Source organism: Ruditapes philippinarum, unplaced genomic scaffold (assembly GCF_026571515.1).
Source record: "Ruditapes philippinarum isolate M1 unplaced genomic scaffold, ASM2657151v2 ctg4706_1_1_1_1, whole genome shotgun sequence".
Classification (NCBI taxonomy): domain Eukaryota; kingdom Metazoa; phylum Mollusca; class Bivalvia; order Venerida; family Veneridae; genus Ruditapes; species Ruditapes philippinarum.
In genome coordinates this window covers 17,742-41,475 of record NW_026863134.1, presented here as the reverse complement: position 1 = coordinate 41,475, position 23,734 = coordinate 17,742, and the positions used below count along the sequence as shown (strand labels likewise).

Here is a 23,734-nt window from a genome sequence, read left to right as displayed (position 1 = left end):
AAAATAGCATGTTTGCAGACGATGCAACTATAATATTAAATGGTAAATCAAGCAGCTTTGAAGAAACTTTGAACATATTTGAACAATTTTCCTTTATTTCTGGTCTTAAACTTAATTACAAAAAATGTACAGTTCTCAGAATAGGTTCACTTAAAAATCAACATGATTTAATCTATTGTAGAAAAAAACATTCAAATATAATTTGGCCCTCAGAATGTGCAAAAACATTAGGCATAACTTTCCATTCAAAATGTGACTTAATAACCAAAATAATTACGAGAATAAATTAAACCAATTTAAAGCAGACATTAATAGATGGAGAGCAAGACATTTAACAACAATTGGCAATATATAAATTTTAAAATCCTTAATTATTTCAAACTAACCTGAATAATATCTGTTCTTCCGAGTCCACCTGAAGAAATTATGAAAACAATTACACAAAATTGTTTTGAATTTATATGGCACTCGAAAAAGACAAAGTTAAAAGGGATGTTATTATACAAGGCTTTGAATATGGAGGCTTAAATATGATAGACTTGCCGATTTTTATGAACTCGATTAAATCAAGCTGGATCAAAAGAATATTTGATGAAAATAACCATGGATTGTGGAAAGAGATCATAAAGAAAAATTTACAAAAATAGGTGGAATAGACATATTTAAAAGTAATTTAAACACATATGATATACAGTTACTTAAAATCGAAAATACTTTCTTAAAAGAATTACTACTGTCATGGACTAAACTAAATTTTAATAAAAATCCACAAAATCTATTAGACCAAATAATATGGCAGAATTCACACATAAAAAATAATGGATCTTTAATTCTTTTTCCAAACTGGAATTGTCGAATTGTCAATAAAATAAAGGATATTTTTAACACTGAAACAAAACAATTTAAAACCTTTGACCAGCTGAAACTTACTTTTGACATTCCTGATACAGAAATATTTAACTTTTATAAATTCATTTCATCAATACCCAAAGAATGGTAACGTAAACTACAACAAATTAATCAAACTTCAACGCCTAAAGAAATAAGCACTTTTGACATCATAGAAAAAACAAACACGTCCAATATTAGTAACAATGTAATGGGATATTCAGGCAAAATAATGACAAAAATATTAAAATGATCTTATGTACTCAAATCGCGCTAAAATGACTTTTCTTGAAGTTTCAGCATGAATTTCTGTTTAAATTCTATATATTTTGGGTTTGAAGCATAAACATATCGATATATGTTGAACAAAATTTAGACACCAATAGAATTATTATTATTAGTTTTAAAACAAGTCAGGTGACTTGAACAAACCCTTGAAGTTAAAATAACATACATTGTGGATATTGTATGATTGAAGCAATCCTAAGTCATTCATTTGGCATGTTCTTTAACGTTTCCAGAGTTCACTTTGACAACCATTGTGAAATGCTAGGGCTCTAACCTGACCCACGCGGGTCAAGTTAGGAAACCACCATTTTATTCTTTATATGGAGAAAAATTTTGTTCCTTTGACTGTCTAATATATTTATTTTGATGGCATTTACAGAATAATGAATGAAAAATTCAAAACTAAGAAATGAAAATTTTGCCTGTGTCTCCGTTTAACACAGATTCAAAAACAAATAAGACTCTGTAAAAATAAAAAAACAAAATCTCAAATAAAATGGGAAGAACGATTCTCTCAAAAAGAATTTCAATGGCAAAATATTTACGAAAACGTTTTTGTTTATTGCAAAGATAATATTTTAGAAAACTTTCTGTAATTCATATTATAATTTTTTACATAGGAATATTGCAACAAACAAATTTTACCTTCAATGTAAATTAACCGAATCTAGTCTCTGTGATTTTTGCTTTATGGATGTTGAAAGTATAGAGCACCTATTTTGGGACTGCCAAACAGTACAAATATTCTGGAATAATTTATTCAAATAACTTAATGAAATAGCAATAAATGTTACGTATGATAATTTTACTTCTTTCTTTCATGCTAAAGATAAGAAAACATCGTATATTTTTCTCTTTTCAAAATATTACATTTATACCAGTAAATTGAAAAAAAAATCCAGATATAAGTATCTTCAAAAGAAAATTTTTAAACAGATTAAAAATTGAAAGATTTGTTGCTTTACAAAATGATACATTAGAAGAATTTGAAAATTGCTGGATAAATGTAATTGAATTGTTTGATTTCTAAATAGTACATGCAGAAAAAATGCTACTAAAGCAGTTTATTTACTTTTTACTTTTTATTTACTTTTCAACCTTTTGCCCCTTTTCTTGTGTAATTGTATAAATGAATGAACCTCTTAACTTTTTAAAATGTCTTATATATTCTAACTAAAAACATAACAAAATAAATTTATTTTTAATTATCTACAAATCAATGAAAATGCTAAAGTTATCATGGTTTGTATTATTGTATTGTATTATTTTTTCTTAAATAAACGGGCCTTAAACGTGGTACCAAAAAAAAAGTTTTCAGTTTATGTTTTGGTAGTATAGGGAAACATTTCCTCTACATTTTCCAAAACGGGCATAAAGTCTGTAAATCAAACAATTTTAAGTCCAGGATTTACATTTTTTTTAAAAATCATTTGATTGGAATGAACAGTTTATAAAGCTGCATGCCTCCAAAAGAAAATCAAATTTGAGTAAAATTTGTATCCTTTGCGCCAAATAATCTCCGTTGCGTTATTTAGTCATACCGGTTCAAAAGTTTAAGGAGCAGCAAAGTTACGGTACAGTTAAAAAGATTAAAACGGAATGAAACATTCACATAGCACTTAGTTACGTAAATGATATTTTCCGATTTTTCTATGTACCGATTTGTTCACACTGGTGTTAATTTTTCGTTTAAGTTAACAATCAGATACTCAAAAATGGATGCCGCCAGCAATCAGTCTGATCACTTTGGGGAGGTCTCATGACCTCTCCAATAATGCACTTTCTTCATTTCAGTGCGCTATTTCTAACGTTTGATCTTGTGAAAAGTAAATTTACACGGATTTCGAACCATATTGTTGCCAAATTGAAGTGTGTGAAGTTGTGCAAAAATCTGTCGTTATTTAGCTCACTTTCCACTTTAATGTTTTCATTGAAAAATTCTTTTACTTTTCCTTACTTTTTTTCTTCTACTTTTCTGGATAAAATAGTCTAGGAACGCTGTTGTAATGAAAATGTGCGAATTGGTTCACCGTTGTGTTTATTGTGGATATAAATATCTTAAGAAATATTTATAAAATGTAAAGAAAAATGGATTATTATTCAAAACCATATATCGTTTTATATAATTTGATATTATCTATTTTATAAAAGTAAATTACTTAACCTATCAGATACTTATTCGGTATTAAAATGATTTGAAATTGGCAAAGTAAAATTGACTAGAAGTAAGTAAATATGAACTATACAAATAACTTAGCTTTAGGCAAAGACGATTTGCTTCAAGTCATGGTATTTTCATATTTTACTTTAGGTTGGAATGATGTTGGATGGCACAACCCTGAAATGCACACACCAAATTTAGACAATTTAGCAAGACAAGGTGTCATTCTTGATTCATCATATGTACAACAAGTTTGTACACCGTAAGTGTTACAAGTCAAGTTGAACAGTGTACATCTCTGCAGTAATGAATCAGTTAAATGTACGATAAATGCTTTATTGTACAATTATTGACTAGTGAGCCATTTAATATAATGTGATATTCACAGGCAGATTAAATATTGACCGTAGCGATAGCCATAGTCAAAATAATTATCTGCCAGTGAATGTCACATTATATTTAATGGCTTATCAGTCAAGAGCTGCTTTATTATATGAATATGCAAAGATAAAAAAAAAACAAACACAATGTAAAGCATTGTAAGGAATTACAAAACACAACGTTTGCTTGTTTCCAATGCAACGTCTAACTATTAAAGTAATGTAGAGATACTTTAATCCAGAAAGATGACATAAAGATCAAAACACAACAATTATTTTTATGTGCATGAGTATTTTACAGTGTTCTTAGTATTGTTCACGGTAGGGAATCACGTGATTTTTACTGTTACGCGTACATACAATATGGCGGCCTAAAAACCTCGCTTCACATGTGTTGTTCAGGTATGTTTTTATTATATCCATTTTACTTACATACGAGACCTGTTGCAGCCTACGCGGAATAAAGTATTGTTGCCGCCTATACCTTAATTTCCACCCCTGTGCTCATAGCTTTTACAAACACTCAACAATTCAACAGGAATTTTCAATGTTAACAATTATTTCGCGGGTAACATTCACGCAAAATTTGTATTTTTTATGAATTTGATTAAACTACGTCGAGTTAGCAAAGAGAAAAGACTAATAGAATTTCTTTATTTGAAAATGTAAATATAAGGCATGTTAAATGTTGACTTATCATTTTCTATTCCAATACATGAGAAAAAAAAGTTTTGGTAACGGCCACACGTACTTTTAGTTTTGATAACTCCCACACAATATTTTATGAGCAATCAATATTTATGCAGGTTATAGCCTAGATATTGATTTAACAAAATCATGAAAGATGAATTTAGCATTAAACGTTTATAGAATTTATTTGAATAATATTTAAAATACCGTCAAAAGGTCCTGGATAGAATTAAGCGCCTATGGGTAGCAGAATACATACTCACATAAATATATTAAATGAAGTTTCGATAAAGAGATATTGATTAATTAATCGCAGAAATTAAAAGCAAAGTCTCAACTATAAGAATGAAGTCGATTTCAGTTTAAGCACAATTACAGTTGTCATTTTTCATAGTTTGCAGATATGGACGGTTGCAGCTCGGATATTGTTTGTGGATAATGTTGGAAACATTTTGTTCACGGACATGTCTTTATGACCACATAAACTGGCTACTCGGCATAGGACCTTGTAAACGTTGTGGCAAACTGTCACAGGTATGGCATTTTACTGTTATTATTAAGATTTTAAATACATTTTAATCACTTAGTCTTTTATGTAACCAATTATTTTTAAAACATCTGTATTTAACATAATTAAGTATCTTTTTTAATCTAAAGTAAAAAAACAACCCTAAAGAATATTAGAATGGGTCTTTTATTTTACAAACTAGGTAATAAAATTTAGAGGACTTATGTTTAAATGTTATCTTAATATTAACAGTAAAACCCGTAACGTTTCCGATTTGCCGGGTACCACAATATTTATAAGGTCCTGTACCGATGTGGTCGTTCGGTGAATGAAATGTTTCCCACATTTATCACAATCCATATCCGAGCTGGAAACTTTCATATCTGCAAAATATGAAAAATGTCAACTGTAATTGTACTAAAACAGTAACACAAAACCTCCTTCTAATATTTTAGATTTTTGTATTAAATCGCGACCTAATTGAACGATTTGGGATTGGAAGGCCTTACGCGAAGTTATCAATGTCCTTGGCAATTTTTGAATTTAAAGGCCATGCCTTTTTGAAATTTATTTAATATCATATTTTTGTAACCTATAAGCAGACGAAGTGTTGTTCGGCCCATATAATGAACGTCCCAAGATGATTCGTCAATATAACTGTATTTATATCTTAGTGATAGTAAAATTGATTCAGTGTAAATTAGTTTGAAAAATACATTATATCCATTGCATTATCGAAACAAATATTGATTAAACTGTTTTTGACTGTAAGAATTTAAACTTAATTGCCGTGAATTTATAGGGAATAATACATCTATCTTTATATAATAGATCCTGGTCTTGGCTGAAATTGAGAGTCTTGCAGCTGTAGCTTGTATGCCATACATTTAACATGGAAAGGACGGCCAGGTTTGTTAAATTGAAATTCTAAATTTTAGTTTATATTGAAATTCTAATATTTAATATATATATATATATATATATATATATATATATATATATATTATAATATATATTATATATATATATATATATATATATATATATATATATATATATATATATATATATATATATATTTCTGTACAAAGTAACTACTGGACATTTATCTTGTCTTAATAAATACATGTATATTTTTTTACAGAATGCAAAGTATTTATATTGCAACTACTGGATATTTACTATCTTGTATTAATAACACATGTATATTATTTTCAGAATACTTTTGTAACATTAATAATATAAAATTTACATATTTGTTGTTTTCAGGATGCTGCATACAATGGTCGTAGGTAGAACCTAGAATGAATATTTCTTGAGAAAATGCTGCAAGTAACTGATGGGGAGCACGTTTTCTTACCAATCATAGGTGGGACCTTTAAATAGCTTCCGTTAAAATTTTTTTTGTTGTTTTATGTACATTATTTGCTGTCATTATGAAACTTCAGCCGTATTTTAATGTCTATGCCGTTTTATTATGTAAATCTTAGAGATAAAACATATCACTAAGTTGATTATTTATATATATAATTTGAGATTGACCATGTCACTTTTAATAAGTAACTTCTTATTCTATTAGCAGAAGCAGTAAGAGACAGCCAAAGAAGTATTCAAACACCATCATGAAACACTTAAGACATATTAGGAGCGATCTAGAAGAAGTACTAGTAGTAGAGTGGAACATATTGTAGCTTAATTGTAGCGGAAAGGACTTCTTAAATCATTAGAATTTAAGCTTCAATTGAAAAGTATTTTTGAAATAAAATATCTGAAGTATTTAATAGTGTCTTGATTTTTTTGTAAACATTTAAACTTTGTAACTTTGATTTATATTGAAATTATAGTATGTGCCAATATTGAATTTCAACGTTGTTTAAACTTTCAAATCCGACCATAAATCCTACGTTATTTCAACGTTACAATCTGACCATAATTCCACGTTGTTACGACGTCAATATGTCTGCTGGATTTATTCTATCCAGGACCTATTGGCGGTATTTTTATCATTATTTAAAATTCCTTGAAAGTTTGAGCCTAATTGCATCAATCATGATTTTGTTAAATCAATATCAAGGCTTTTACCTGCAAAGATATTTCTTGCACATAAACTATTGCGTGGGAATTATCAACAATAAAAGTACATTTGGTCGTTACCCAAATCATATTTCTTTCGTGTTTTGGAATAAAAAATAATAAGTCAACATTTACCTAATTTTTACATTTTCAAATAAAGAAATTCTATGAACATTTTCTTTTTGCTAACTCGACGTAGTTTAATCAAAGTCATAAATAAGACAAATTTTGCTTGAATGTAACCGCAAAATAATTGTTAACATTCCTGTTCTGTTGAATTTTTGAGTGTTTGTAAAAGCTATGAGCACGGGGATGGAAAAAAGGTATAGGCGGCAACAATTCTTTATTCCGCATAGGCTTCAACATGTCTCGTATGTAAGTAAAATGGATATAATAAAGAATTACCTGAAAAACACATGTGGAGCGAGGTTTTTAGGCCGCCATATTGTCTGTACGTGTAACCGTAAAACTCACGTGATTCCCTACCGTGGTAATTGAATATGAGTCACAATCTATTTTTATTGGGAACATCTAATTTAATCAGTGTATATAATACATCACCCAGGGAATATGATACTTCACTCAGTGAACATGATTTTACAAATACTTATGTTGTATACTGTTTTAAACAATGAGATTTCAACTATTTTTAGATCATATAATAATGAAGAATATGCAGTAAATAATTATATTTTACTTTCATTTAAACAATGCTATAAAATTATACAATAGTGAAAACACAAATATAGACAATTCAGGTTTTTTCAATTATTGTTTTGATTTAACTTTCGTGCAGTAAAAGTCTTAGGTGTCACACAGAAGCGTTTGATCTGCGAGACTCCTTTTGTACTAAGGCTTCAAAAACGCCTAATCGTTTTAACCCAAATAACGATTAGCATTATGTGATAAGACCACATGACATATTGAACATAAAACTTTCTTTTGTGTGTTTAATACGTTTTTATTGCATGCTTCTAGGTTTCAATAACTTGTTTTTTATCTTATTATTTCTTTATTCTTATAATACATATACTTTACTTTAACATCGTTTCCAATGGACGAAAATGTTTCCAATTAAATTCAGACTTCCTGCTTTATTCACATATAATTTTATTGATAAGTAAGCAACGTTCAACGTTGCAATATTTTTTTTTGTCTATATCCAGTATTTATATTAATATATACGTTACCATAATATTTATTCTACCCCTGTGAATGACACATATGCTTAATGTTCCTTGTAAATGTATATGTATATGTAAAAAGGAAAATAGCAAGGAAAATAAAAATTTTCAGGTCATGCAATCGTAAAAAATTGTTTTTCATATGCCTAATTATTTAACCACGACATGAAAATATGTGAGGATATCATGTAAGATGGATTTACATTAAAATACACGGAACATATTTTGGAATATATCCGTATCCCCTATATGAAACAAAAAATAACAACAAGAAACATTAACAAAATGAAATTGTTATGCCGTTATTGCAATGTGCATGTAAAGCGACCCGTCGCACGTATAACTTTAGAATTTGACGTTAACGATGTCAACGTGGGAAAATTGTTGTTCTAAATTGAAAAATGCGTTATATCAAGTTAAACACTCACATTAGACATAAATGGTTTGGGGACCATCGCACTGCGTTGCAATCAAATCCAACGCCATCTGATGTAATCTTTTGTTTGTAAATTCTTTTATAAAAAGACAATAACAATTTTCAAAAATTCCAAATTATGCTTGTTCTGGTACAAATATTACATTGTTTTCATATGATGTAATGCTGGTGCATTTAAGGGTCGTTTTGCACACAATTAAACCCGTAGGCAAAAGTGGCGTCCCCACGCCAAACTGTACATAAGTGCTAGCAAAAATGACAATGAATTGAACCGTGTGCGTGTAATAAGTTGGAAAGGTACATATGTAGGCTCCAGTCTCACTATGTGATTCCGGTAAAACATTTGACCATGCAGTAAAATTAAGTCATAAACTGACCGACAGCAGAAAACGGCATATTTTATCCACTGCTTCTGCGGCGAAATCTCCATCGCCACTGCGATGAACCAACCGCTTCTGCAAAATCTATGGCCAGTGTGATTATAATTTCTTTACTATTTGACATTTTAAATTCCTTACTTAGGGTTAATTGCACTGTCCCGTAGCTACTGTAAAACATCGTTTATAATGTCCGCAGTCAATCGTCTGCCTCTTTTCAACGTCTCTTTCGGCGATTGACGTCACCAACGTCCTTAAATTTTTCTTCTTTCTGCCTCTCCCTTATTTTCCTTTTTTTTCAATTTCTCAATCCACCTTTCTGAATCGTTTATTTCAATCAAAAACAGTGCTGTGGCTACTTTTACATTTTCCGCTTTTCCATTATCCCTTTCTATGTTTTAAACAGTTTCTCGACTAACGATTGACACAATTTCTTATTGATCGAATTTCGTGACCTTCCGACGACATAATTTTAACGATAACGAGAGTTTTTCTTTAACAAGTGACATATGAATTGTGATTGCAAGGATAAATGTTGTTTAAATGAAGTCATGTTTTCTGACAACGTCAAATATGGCTCATGACCTTTCGGCGTATTTTTAAATCTAATTGTGTCATATTGCGCCTATTGTCAGGGCAAATTTATGCACTGCACCGGGTGTGCGTTGTCATGGTTTTTTATTCGCGTACAATTTGGTATTTGGTTTATCAAATTAGAATTTTTTAACAAATTAGATATGGTATAGTTTTTCGATTAATTGTGATACATAACAATAGGTGATAGTTGGAAAATTCTTCAATTTACATCCCCAGCCCGGTTTATTTTTGATCATCCCTCGTATGTTGTGACTTCAAAATCTTTCCCATTTATAGATATACATATGTATTTATAAGGAGTGCATGTTTCAAAAGTGCATTGACAGTTTGAAATAGATTACAAATTAAAAAATATTTATAAACTTAAACCTTTTTCAGATCAAGGAATTGCTTCATGACTGGTTTATACCCATTCCACACAGGATTACAGGTAACTTATCTAATACTTAAAATTCAAGATATAGTGTAGGATTTTTTTTAATAAGATGATTTTTTAAAGAAAGATTTGACAGTGCTACATTTCCCTATTATAAGATAGTAACAGGTAAATGAATAACCAGAATAAGACGTTCACTATAGTTACAGCTATACAGCTATATTTATAAAATGGTAGTAATACATCACTATTATTTCTAAAACAGCACAGTATTATCAAAAACTACGAAGCTAGAGCTCTTCCTGAACAATTTGAAACATTGCCTGAAAAACTGAAGACTTTAGGATATTCAACACATATTATAGGAAAGTAAGTGTCAACTTAATTATCTCACAGATTATTAACATATAATTATGTTCATGACATTATTTACCCTTTGTAAGAAGGGAAATGCTTGTCTGCTAAGAAGTTGTCTGATTCTTATATATCTTATTTTCTCAAAATTTAAGGCAACTGGGCGTGAATTCAGGCAAACTTATATTTGAAAAGCCGATGAGGTACTTGCCATTTGTACTAGTACTTTGCCTTTTGCAAAGGGTGTTGATATCCCGCAAAGAAAACTCCTCCAAATGATAAAAGTGTCAAATGATATCGTACCATTTATCATTTTCTATTTTTTTTTCAATTCATTTTTATTGATAGAAATACTCATATTGTATGAAATGTATTTAAAATCTTTCAGATGGCATTTGGGGTACTGTAATTGGAAATATACACCGACGTATCGTGGATTCGATTCTTTCTATGGTTACTATGGAGGGGCCGAAGGATACTTCAGTCATAAGTCCAGTAAGGACTATTTGTCTACAATATTTACTGATTTCAACCAACATAATTTTAATTAGATTTTCAATTATCAAATGAACGTGAACTTATTGTACATTTGTTTTCCAAAATAACCTTTTACCTAGATCTTACAATGTTTGATGTCGACCTACTTTTGTAACAAGCCAGGCCCTCTCGGATATTCCTTTTCTTGTTCTATTGTGTGACTGTTACAATTAACAATTTACGATAGGTCAACCACATGAACATTCTAATTACTAGTAAACAATGTGACAAAAGATCAACTATATGACCATTTCAAATAAATTCAGTTTTTATTTATCAGAAATGAGACTATCTGACGTAGTCAACATGACTGAGGAAATCATTGAACCTATACAAGTAAACCACGTTACAAAAGGTTTGTAAATTAAATAAGATTGTGGCCATGGTTACCTTTTTTATTAAAATAAAAATGGTTCAAATCTTAAATCCAATCAATAAAAACCCAAATTTATTTATAAATCTTAAATATTGCGTAGTGAAATTTAATATGACCGTATTTCTTAATAATTGAATTAATATGAAGAAGTTATCTCTCCATCTAGACATCGATTGATTTTACAAATATAAGAAGAATTCAGGTAAAACCTATAGGAATCGAGATACCCACCAAAGCATAATACACATATATGTTTTTGTAAAAATTGAGTTTGTTCATGACAGGAAATGAAACCGATTAAGGCAGATATGGATCCTTAAAACTCATTTTGTCCTCAACTGTCCAATTAAAAAAAACTAGAAAAACACAATATATTTATAATAATGTATTACATTGTTTCAATATTCTCAGTATATATTTCAAGACAAAATGTAAACATGTAAATTTTAAATATGATGGTCACTGAAAGCACAATACTGTTATTTTCTTTCCTAGGTTAAATGATGATCATATCCTTATACAACAACTAAATCAGAATTAAAATGTGTTTCCAATGATAATATTCTTGTAATCAAACTGAAAATATATTAATTAATCATGCCATATTATTTTATGCCATTTACAACATACTGTTCAGTTGTAAATTAAACGCGTATGTGTGCGTGAGCGTGCATGCGTTTGTGCGTGTGTGTGCGTGCGTGTGTTTTGTTTGTGATCAAACTGCAATGATGTTAATTGTGCTTCTATATCAATCACTCTATTTTCAGCAAAATGGTATGATTTCAGATTCAATAAGGAAGTGTTTTACCCTAAAAAGAGAACATACTCAACGGTAATTAGGCAGCTAATCATTACCTACATATATGTTAACAAATGAGACAGGAATGGTTTGTGTGAGATGTATTTGTATCAAATACACCTTATATTAGTAGACTCTTACATATATTTTCTCACACGTAATATGTAATTGTACGTATTTCATTAAATGTTTGAGCTAAAGAATAATGGTAAATCATCTGTTTCGTATAAGAACAATATTAGATTCGATGTCTTATTAGATTAAAAACACGTAAGGCATTATTAAACGAAAAGTGTTAATTTATATTTCTGACATGTAAAAATTATTATATAATATTTAATTCAAAACAAGGTTTTTAATAAAATTATGGAACAGTGGAGATCTCCTGAGATCAAATTAGCCATACTGAAAAGGTGAAAAATCAATATAAAGATAAAATAAATCAGTTTTCATAGCTGAAAACAACATTATTTTTATCTTAAATGTGCTGCTTTAAAAAGTAGACATATATTTTTAGTTTTGTTGGTGTAATGACATACTGGTAGATTCTAAGTTTGAAGTTAGCATTGACTGCATTTAATGTTATCAATTGTGGAAAATGAAATAGACTTGCGCTAAAAAAATTTACAGACTGTGTATTAGACCAAATTATGACTCTTTCTTAATTGTATTTTATAAAAGAAAAATGATGCTATTTTTTCAGAAACTTTTTTCTAGCCGTGTTATTGATATAATCAATGAATCAAATACTGAAACTGAGCCTTTGTATTTATACATTGCTTTCCAATCTGTGCATGGTCCATTCCAGGTAAATACGTGTTTATTTACTGTTTATCTTAGCTAAATACCCCACCAATTTGGAGGCTGTCTAAATAGCCCATTATAATGTGAAAGTGTATAACCTTAACAACAAAACATATTCAACGAGAATTAGGAAGCTGATCAATACCGACACATTTGTTTACAAATGGCACAGGAATCGTTTATATGTGTGAGATATGTTTTTTTTTATCAAATACACGGTATGCCATCTTGAATATAAATTTCTAACATGGAAAATATAATTGTTATGGGTTCCAATATTTAAGTCACTCTGGACAAAAAAACCAAGAAGCTATCTAGCTCCCTTAACGGAATCAGTGGCTTGAGGAATGTCGGTTACTTTACACAAACGCCGCTTTTTAAATTATGCACTGAGGCTTGTAACATTGCCTTATGAAGTTAACCATGTCAATATGTGACTTAAGAACGATGAAGATATATAATATGTTCTTCAAATTTATAGGACTTCTTTATTTCATTTTGCCATGTAAAACTTGTATACAAATGCGGGCGTTAGTGATTTATATGATAATCATACTAATTAATATCTGTTTTTGGCAGGTTCCAAAACGCTACAAAAAGTGGTATCCGGCCGATATGAGCGAAAACAGGAGGACGTATTGTGGTAAAGTTGTACATCTTAATCCTTACTTTGAAAAAATGAAATGATTTGGGCAGTTTTTAAATGTATTTTCACAGTCCACGCTCACTAATACCAGTTTTGACCTACTACTTAAGAAATAAACATATAAAATGTATGAAAAGTAAATCATTTTAAACATAAGTTTATAGTTCAAATTTAATCTTAAATTAAATGAAATTGTTATTGATTAATTTTAGTTCATTTTTCAGCTAAATAAATATCTCAACATTTATGAAAGAAACATATCTCTGTTGTTCTAGAAGCATACGATGTGTAGATAAAGATAATACCTATCTGACTTAAGTTCAGATCTACTTATTTCTTTCCTGTAGATCTGATAACGACCGAATATGTTTTGCCTTCCTTATAATTCGGATTTTCAAAGAAAGCTTTTTAGCTATACAATAAAACTGGGATTTTTCAGATAGGCATTAGCAGAAATATCAAATTACCGTAATCCCTTTTAACAAATCGTTTAATTGTGTTAGAAAAAATGTGTGAAGTAATTTTAACAAACTAACTTGAAGTAATAGTGTTTATTTTTAAATGGGCAAATTGTTTTGTTCTCGAAATCGTGAAAATTACCCACTCAGTATTGATTTTCCCAGGGTCAAAAGAAGAAACCGCGTCGCTTTCAAAATTATGAAACCTCCCCAATGACTTGCTGTGTGAAAAGTCATAATAAATGACTTCGGAATGGGTCACGGTCAGATCTGAAATTGGAGCGTTATTTAGAACTGATTTTAATCAGATTAAGATAATACACCCGTGAATTTAAAATGTTGTATCAATTCACTAGATCATCAAAATTTTAATGATATAATGTGTACCATTAAAAAAGAAGTGTTTTTTTTTTTGGTAATACACCGATCAATTCCCTTCCAGTAAATCAAAATAACGTTATATTATTGCTTTGATTCGTGCATATTTTCATATTCATTTTAGTAATTATTTTCACATCATCATTAAAACGATTTTACAACAAATCACAGTTAAAAGGTAAGCATAGATGCTAAATGCTTTTAAAAAGTACCCTAATCTAGCCCGCATTAATATATTTTATACAGGAATAATGATTTTAAGCATTATTATTTAATAGTTTATAAGACAATGAAGGAAAGTTATTGATTTACACAAGAAAAAATAAAAGGTACCATATAAATTTCAACTTGGTGTAATTACTTTAATTTTAAAATAAATATTACAGGGATGGTGTCTGCATTAGATGAAGCGGTAGGAGATATTACTGATGCTCTTGAAACAAAGGGCATAATGGACAACGCTGTTATTGTTTTCACTACAGACGTAAGTGTTTCATTTATATGAAAAAAAAAAAAAAAAAAAAAAAAAAAAAAAAAAAAAAAAAAAAAATTAAAACAGGAAAAACAAACAAACAATAAACAAATTAACTAACAAACAAAAAACAATACATAAAGATACAAGTAATTCCTTTGTTTCATGTAGCCTTTTTTGCTTACATATCTAAATCCTATTCATTAAAAATGCATTTATTCTATGAACTGTCTAACATGTCTGGCGCGAATAAAAATAGTTCTGATATCAATCTCTTACAAAAAATAATAATATTTAAAGAGCGACCTTTTAAAGCCTTTCTACTGTTCGACTAATTATGCTATTTTTAGATTAATCGTTTCATTTAGTTGTCAAATCGAAAGAATTGAGGTGGACAATAAAATTTGTCGACGCTAAAGTACAAATAAACGGAGCCCTTAAGGTGACATTTTCGACACTTTTCCCCGGCATTTAATTTGTTATACGAAATATTAATTCGTTATAACGAACTATTAATTCGATTTTACGAAATAAAACTTCATATTTACGAAATCTTATTCCGTTTTTCTTTAAAAATTAATTCGTAATTACGAAGTAATAATTCGTTTTTACGGAATATTAATTCGTAATTACGAAATATTAATTCGTAATTACGAAATATTTATGTGGTTTCTTTCGAGACAATAATTCGTTTTTACAAAAAATTGATTCGTTTTACGATATATTGATTTCTGATTTCTTAGTACGAATATAAATTCCTTTTTACGAAATATTAATTCGTTTTTACGAAATATTAAATAGTTTTACAAAAAAAACTAAAAAACGTTTTACTTAATATTAAAGGGATACTCGGGCAAAATAATGACAAAAATATAAAAATGATCTTCTGTACTCAAATTACCCTAAAATGACATTTCTTAAAGTCCCAGCATGAATTTCTGTATAAATTCTATTTATTTTGGGTTTGAAGCTTAAATATATCTATATATGTTGAACGAAATTTAGACGCCAACAGAATCACCGAATAGTTTAAAAACAAGTCATGTGATTTGAACAAACCCTGGAAGTTACAATAACAGGTATTGTGGATATTGTATGATTGAAACAAGTCGAAGTAATTGATTTGACATGTTCTTTAACGTTTCCAGAGTACACAGTGACAACTATTGTGAAATCTTAGCGCTCTAACCTGACCCACGCGGAAAACACCATTTAATTCTTTATATGGAGAAAAGTTTTGTTTCTGTGACTGTTTAGTGTATTCATTTTGAGGAATTTTACAGAATAATGAATGAAAAATTCAAAACTAAGAAATGAAAATTTTGCCTGTGTCTCCCTTTAAACCGTAATTTCGAAATATTAACCCTTTCCCCCATGAGCATATTGTGAAAAATGGCCGTTTTCACTGAAAAGCCTCCTGTTACAAGTTCAAACTGCTATGAAACTATGAAAAATGCTTCAATACTAATCAAACTTGGCATAAATGTTGACTGGACCATTGCCTTTGTAACGACATGCTCAGTCTTAAATTTCCTGTTACCATAGCAACGAGGGGGCATCTCAAAATTGCCTATTTTGCCTCGATTTTTTCCATCAAAATTTATTTCAAAGTGCTGCAAGTTCTCAAGGGATTGAGATAGAGTCAAAGGCTTTTCAGCGTTGGTTAAACGTTACATTATGATCGACCTGGGGTCATTTTTAGCCTCTCACAAGTCCAAAATTTTCTTGGCGATGAAGGGGACTCCGCCCCCCTTCAAACCCCTCCTAACAGAAGGGGGCACATCCCCCTTCTGGCAACCCCCTGATGTATCTTTTGGATGGGGGGCGGCGCCGAAAAAGTGCTCAATTTTTTTAGCAACATTTCTCAAACGAAAACTTATGTTTGGGGCCCAAATAGGACATTTTTTTCCTATTTGAGGCCCAAAAAAGGGGGGGGGGTCGAAAGTGCGTTGTTTCGCGTATATATGTGGTAAAGGGTTAATTCGTTTTTACGAAATCTTATTTTAAGTCATTGTTGGATCGACAAAAACTAATAAAATAATCTCTTTTGCAAAGGGGTCATTAACAAATCTTGAGCAACCTTGTGATGATAGGCCAAATAGATTTCAAGTTATTTTGTTTTACTGAACAGAGTTTTTTGAGTGAGACGACATTGTCAATCCAAAATATCCTCTTTTTCCGCATTGTCATATACATTTTTCCATCAGAAATGTTTTAATTTTTGAGGCAATTAATCTTTTCTGACATGTTTCTTTTAAAAAGAAACACGCTATATTATCATATATGTATCTCTTATCAGATACATTAGTAAAACTAAAGGGGCTCCAGATTGTCACTAATGTTATCAATTTTAAAAAAGTAAACTTCCTTAAAAATTATGTAAGGGCACCATGCGATCATAAAACATAATATTTTATTTCAAAACTCAAAAATATCCGTGTTTAAATTTTAAGTACAGGACCCCCATTTTAACAAATTTTTTCCTAGCGCAAGTTCTATCACGGCTGTGGCGGCAACACTATTGACAGGCGATTATTTTAATTAATAAACAATAGTGTTAATTTAGTGTTAAAACTTGGGGAGAAAAAAAAAACACACACAATATTTATGTTGCATTTTTATGCCTTATATTTAGTCAGTAACTTAGTTTCAAGGCATTCTTTATAAATATAACGAAAACAATAACCGTTTAGAATTGTAGAAAAAAAAGTTCGTTTTTACGATACATGTTTGTTTGTTTCATTTTACGCCTCTTTCAACAGTATTTCAGTCATATAGGCGGGTAGTTTCCTAACCCTCGTTCCTGGAGAGTTACACCAGTACTAGACAACCTTCCTCCGCGCTAAACTACCAAAGCATCTCCCGGGGATCGAACCCACGCCAGAGAGGTAACTGGATAAGAAGTCATCGACTCTAACCCCTCGACCACGGAGGAGTTTTTACGATACATAATTTCGTATTAACGAAATATTATTTCGCAATTACAAAAATATTTCTTTTTTATGAATCAATTTTTCGTATATTAAAAGAATTAATATTTCGTTTAAACGAATTGAATTTTGAAAAGCGACACTGTATTCATATTATTCTTATAACTTAAAGTGACAATATGACCATCCTAGTCTAGATTTTGTGAGCAAAGGTAAGTGTCAAAATATCTTTGTATTTTGCTACAATTGTATTAGATTTATTTTACGGGGCAAAACAAAAAATAATCAATAATCCAAGTGACCTACAGACATTTCTATAGAAATCATTCGGAATGTATTGTACACGTTCAATCATTTAAAAGACGGGGACAGACTTTTTATAATTTATGTAGTGTTTTTTTTCAAATATCATTTTTTCCATAACATTTTTCATTATTAATTACTTTGTCAATCACTATTATGATAACCACTTAGTATAATGCCACTCTTGCACTTAATGTCGCCTTTGTGCTTTTTGCAAAAATAACCAGAATGGAGGGCATTACTATGCTGGAAGCAATTTACCACTTCGAGGCTATAAAGGATCGTTATGGGAAGGTGGAACGAGGGGAGTAGCATTCGTTTACAGTCCAACCTTCTTAAAAAAATCGAGTTATGTTAATAAAGAGTAAGACTTTATTCTATATACGAGGATCATTCAATTAGTTCTGGTAATGACCCAATAGCGTTTTTGTCTTTCATTTTAAAATTGTAAAACTATGTATGAGTGACAAATATTATTAAGCTACTAATTAACGTAGAACGCGTCACATACATATGACGTCATTTGATCGGCGCTCAAGCGTAATGGCTGCGGAAAGCTTAGATGAACAGTGTGTAAGTATAAAGATAGAGTTTTTAAGAGGGAAAATGGTGAAAGGAAATCCATGGACAGTTATGTGAAGCCTGCAATCTATCTGCTGTTTTATTTGATAGAGTTTTAGATCGATTAGGCACTTTAGTGATAGAAAATCAGATGTGCCGATAACTCCCGTAGCGGATGGCCAGTGGAGGTTACAGACAAGTTCCATATTGAGAAAGTTTAAAAGTATTGAATATTGATAGGCGCTTAACACGCAAACGAAGTGTTATTGGTATTTCAGATGATTCAATTCATGCAATTCTGACACGCCATTTGCGAATGCGTCGAGTTTCTGCAAGATGGGTGCCACATCACCTCACACGGAACCAAATGACAAACTTGTTAGTGATTGCAGAAAATCGCTCAAAGGATATAAAAATGTAGTCAAACAGTAATTAATCCGCATTGTGGGAATAGATGAAACATGGTTTCGTATATATTAACCCAAATTGAAGTTACAATTCTCTAGCTATCAGTAAAAAATGACAAGCGCTCTTGAAGTCAGGGGTTCTGTTAATTCATGACAATGCAACTCTGCATTAAACACCGTAAAAACTTAAGTATATGAGGAATAGGAAATGTTATCTAACCTCCCCCCTTATTCGTCGGACATGAGTCCCTGTGACCTTTTTCCTAAATTCAAAATGCGGCTCAAGGGTGTCAGATTTAATGATTTACAGAAACCTAAAGTTGCCATGGCCACAGAGCTTCTACGTATATCACGCGATAGTCTAGCAACGGGAGTTGCCGATATTTTGGACAGATTGAAAGCGGTTGTCTGAAACACCGATAGTTACTTTGAAAAAATGTAGATACGGTAGGTGTTTATTACTTATAGTTTTCTTACAATAAAGCCATTATCAGAACTAATTGAATGACCCTCGTTTTTACAAGTTGCTTGAAATCTTTTCGATATTTTACAGAGGACGATCTAATGTGTGTAGTATTATGCAATAAAATCACTGCTTACGTTCTATATTTAGACATGTGACGTGCCACTAAAAATGCAACGCGCTTATATATCCAAACCGGTGATTTTATCACTTGATAAAATCACTGTTTGTCGTTTGGATGCGCATCATTATATCACTCGGGCCACGCCCTCGTGATATAACCTCCGCATCCGAACGATAAACAGTGATTTTATCAAGTGATTATGAAATTCAAATCACAGTTTGGTAAATATTATTTCTAACTAAAATTCGGTAAATTTCCAGTAATATCAAAATAATCACGTAAATCATTCGTCTTTATGTTAACAAATATCGACGAAACATAATCTAGTATCTTGTAGCGAACGTTGTTATCTTCAAGGTTGACTTCGGAAGGCAAATAGTTTCAAAAACATGTTTATAAATGAGATAAGAATTATGTCTAAGAAGCCGTATATGCTAATTTATTTATTACATTTTGAATTACAACAAAATATGATGATTATGAGGTAACTCTCTTTTGTAAGCCACATTTTACACACATACTGCGTATCTACTTCACAATTTTTTTGTTATTTTCAAATTTCTGCTTTACAAATGTACATGGTATATCTTTCATTCAGAAAATTTAAGAGAGCCTGTGTTTATTCTAAAACTCTAATAATCATAAATAAAAACTTTCATCAACCAAAGGTAAGAACCAAATATAAATATAAATATATATATACATATGAAGATGTAAAAATTTTACAAATTAAAATCGTGTTTTACCATTACTTCTATACCACAGGACAGTTGCATGATAGAAAAAAATCATAATTATTTGCATACATCTTCCAACTTCATTTACAATGGAATAGTGTGCTTACTTGGCACATGCCAAGAATAAAGTTGTTTTTTTATACGATATTGCAAATTTGGAATCAAACATTGCATTCTTACTTTAGAATAGTTTTCGCTGTTTGATATATTTGCGCTTCCTTCAGAATGATACATGCAGTTGACTGGTTCCCTACACTCTTACATGTTGCTGGAGGTACACCAGGTAAGAAATCTTTACTTTATCTTCACTTCACTCAATGACCTATAATTTCTACAATATGGAATGTTCTTTACGTCACCTATAATTCTGTCCTACTAATTGTAGATTGTTTAATTAAATTTTTCTATCAGTATTATCGTAGTATTGCCGGTGGTAAGAGAAATAACCTGTAAACATGCCTAAATGTATGTTCTTTATTTTTGTAAACCGTTTTTTGAAATTGTGGTGAACGTATGGAGCAAAGTCATGTTTCAACGTAACCAAGCCTCTAAATATAATTAGAAAATTAACATCGTTTTAAATGATAGATCGTTCGTTGGATGGTGTGAACCAATGGAAGACAATCAGTGAAGGGAGGAGATCTTCTCGGGAAGATTTTGTGTACTGTATAGACGACATTCAAGATAGGTGGGCATATAGGTTAGTGAATGTATAAATTTATATTCGTCAAGAAAAAGGCATTGCAAATGAACCAAAAGATCACAACTTTAGTGTTGTGACAAGATATTGTAGACAGGTAAATGTGCTAGTAAGACGATAACATAACTTGAATGCAATTATTTTCATAATTTTAAAATAACAATAACACGAGAAAGCATAATGCAAATTGAAACAACTTAAAATTAACAGATTTGTCAACTGTTGATAAAGGTGAGTGGTGGTCAAGAACTTTAACATGTTTACCGCAACCCGAGAGATAGCATTCAATCCCTATAAGGGTCATAAGCATGCTAAATTGGCCACAAGTACAAGTTCCATAAATAAAAAAACGTAAATAATTTAAGAGAAAGAAGTAACTTAAAATAGGCTAATAAAGCTGATACCAACTCCGCATTATTTATCAACTAATTTACCAGATAGATTAATAAAACATTGTTTTAATAAAGAATGTTAAATATAATTGTTAAATAGGAAGGTTTATAAAAATACAGGGAAAATTATTAGTAGCCTTCATAACTGCTATTATAATAATTGTTATTGTTACAGGTTTAGAAATTTTAAGCTTATGTATGGCCAAAAACCTGACTTAGATAATCGATGGAAAGTACTGCGGTTATTTGACATAGAAAGTAAGTATTTACAAAATGTCATTGAAACTTTTATAATATAATGTTGTTTCTTTGCAAGTTTTGTTTTTCAAATCATTAAAATGAATAGAGAGAGTAGAAATGTATTCAACAACGAGATTGGAAGTTTTAACAAAATCTTATTATCAATGAATTATATATATTCTAAATTTCAACTGAAAATGCTCTTATAAACGTTGTATATTCTAGAAGATCCGTTTGAACAGGAAGACATCGCCGAAAAAAATATTGACATCGTAGAAGAATTAAAACGCATGTTAAACCTATATCGCGATACTCAAGTCCCAGCGAATTATTCAAATGTGAAAGAAATAACGTCACTGTACCGAATAAGTAAGACGATTTTGAGTCCTGGTTGGTGTTGATTCTAAAAAGGTGATATAATTCATTTACAAAAATAACAACAACAACAACAACAGCAACAACAACAACAACAGCAGCAGAAGTAGTAATTGCAGCAGCAGCAGCAGCAGCAACAACAACAATATAACCTTTATTATGCTCAAGCCATTACAACAAGAATGTGAGCTTACAGTTTATAATACCAACAAAAATACCTTATGAGGTCAATGCCGTACGATGGCTTGAAATTTGGTTTTGGTTTTATAATTATTAAGAAAGTTATAACTTTGAAATAAATGAATTACATCATCAATGCCAGAGTGTCTCAAAAGGTCATTCTTTCTGTGGGAAAACGCCAATTGACTTTGATTAAGTTTAGCTTTTCAGCTTGAAAAACCGTCTTCTTTCGGCTCTGTCAAGCGATGTCCGACCTAGACAAAAGTGCATTTTCGCTTGAAAATTCCATCTTTTGTGGTACCAACTGATCTAATATTTACATGTTTCGTAAAAAAAATCATTTCTGCGAAAATTGCACTTGTTTTGATAAAAAATTAGTTGAAAATTAACAAAGATCTGGAAGGTAAAAAAAGGCCTTATGGTAGTTCTGTTTGCGTATCTTTCTACTTTTACTATATTTATAGTATTAATGGACACATTTTTAAAAACAACTTTCCTTTTTTATTAAAAATGAGATATTTTGAAAACATTTTGAGTGAAAAAATATTCTGTAAGTGAAAAAAATGTTTTTTATAAAAATTAGTGGGCGTGGTCATGTACATGTATACTATCCAAGCCACGCACCAGCTGCCTTTGGGTCAGGATTGAAAAAATAACAAGAACCGGTTGAACAGAGTGAAGAAGGTTCTGGACACATGAAAGTATAAAAAAATGAACAAAGGGCAGAAACTCTAAAGTTAGGCAAGGCGGAGTCATGTTTTTTTTGCATTGAACTTCTATTTCATGAGATCTATCTATCTATCCTGATGATATCTCTTCTACTTTCAGAGTTATGTCCCGTGTTAAATTCAAAGTGTAAAAATGAACAAAGGGCAATAACTCCAAAATTAGACTTGGCTTTGTTTAGGTTCTTTAAGCATTGCAGCTCTATCCAATGGTATATAGCTACCTACAAAGTTCCATGTTGATATCTCTAATAGATTTAAAGTTATGTAACGGACAAAAGTTAAAAAGTAACATAAACAAAGGGCAATTACTTCAAAATAAAGCAATGTAGAGTAATGATTCTTTAGCACTGCACTTTTACCCGATGAGACCTATCTATCTACAAAGTTTCATTTTGATATCTCTTAAAATTTATGAGAAATGTCCCGGACAAAGTTTAAAGTGTTAAAATGAACAAAGGGTAATAACTCCAAAAGTAGGCAAGACAGTGTTACAGTTCTTGTGCACTGCACATCTACTTAATAAGATCTATCTACCTACAAAGTTTCATGTTGATACCTCTTATTGTTTTAGAGTTATGTCCTTGACACAGTTCAGTGTGAAAATAAACAAAGGGGGATAATTAAAAAAATAAGGAAAGGCAGAGTAACGGTTCTTGTGCACTGCACACAACCTTAATGAAATCTATCTACCTACAAGGTTTCATGTTGATACCTCTTATAGTTTTAAATATATGTCCTGGACAATGTTCAAAGTGTTAAAATAAACAAAGGAAAATAATTAAAAAATAGGCAAGGCAGAGTTACTATTCTTA

The 23,734-nt window shown here is 30.6% G+C and overlaps 1 protein-coding gene across 1 annotated transcript in view; it reads left to right on the top strand.

The window, feature by feature from the left end:
• Window positions 1-22,318, top strand: part of LOC132721237 (arylsulfatase B-like) — a 30,322-nt gene extending 8,004 nt beyond the window's left edge. The window contains exons 2-15 of the mRNA XM_060705503.1: window positions 3,488-3,599; window positions 9,961-10,012; window positions 10,224-10,327; window positions 10,701-10,807; window positions 11,130-11,204; window positions 11,993-12,057; window positions 12,728-12,832; window positions 13,408-13,471; window positions 14,697-14,794; window positions 18,243-18,379; window positions 20,532-20,590; window positions 20,896-21,007; window positions 21,575-21,657; window positions 21,865-22,318. Of these exons, the coding sequence (XP_060561486.1) occupies window positions 3,488-3,599; window positions 9,961-10,012; window positions 10,224-10,327; window positions 10,701-10,807; window positions 11,130-11,204; window positions 11,993-12,057; window positions 12,728-12,832; window positions 13,408-13,471; window positions 14,697-14,794; window positions 18,243-18,379; window positions 20,532-20,590; window positions 20,896-21,007; window positions 21,575-21,657; window positions 21,865-22,040 (1,349 nt within the window). The 3' untranslated portion in view covers window positions 22,041-22,318. The remainder of the gene's footprint in view (window positions 1-3,487; window positions 3,600-9,960; window positions 10,013-10,223; window positions 10,328-10,700; window positions 10,808-11,129; window positions 11,205-11,992; window positions 12,058-12,727; window positions 12,833-13,407; window positions 13,472-14,696; window positions 14,795-18,242; window positions 18,380-20,531; window positions 20,591-20,895; window positions 21,008-21,574; window positions 21,658-21,864) is intronic.
• Window positions 22,319-23,734: the final 1,416 nt, after the last annotated feature.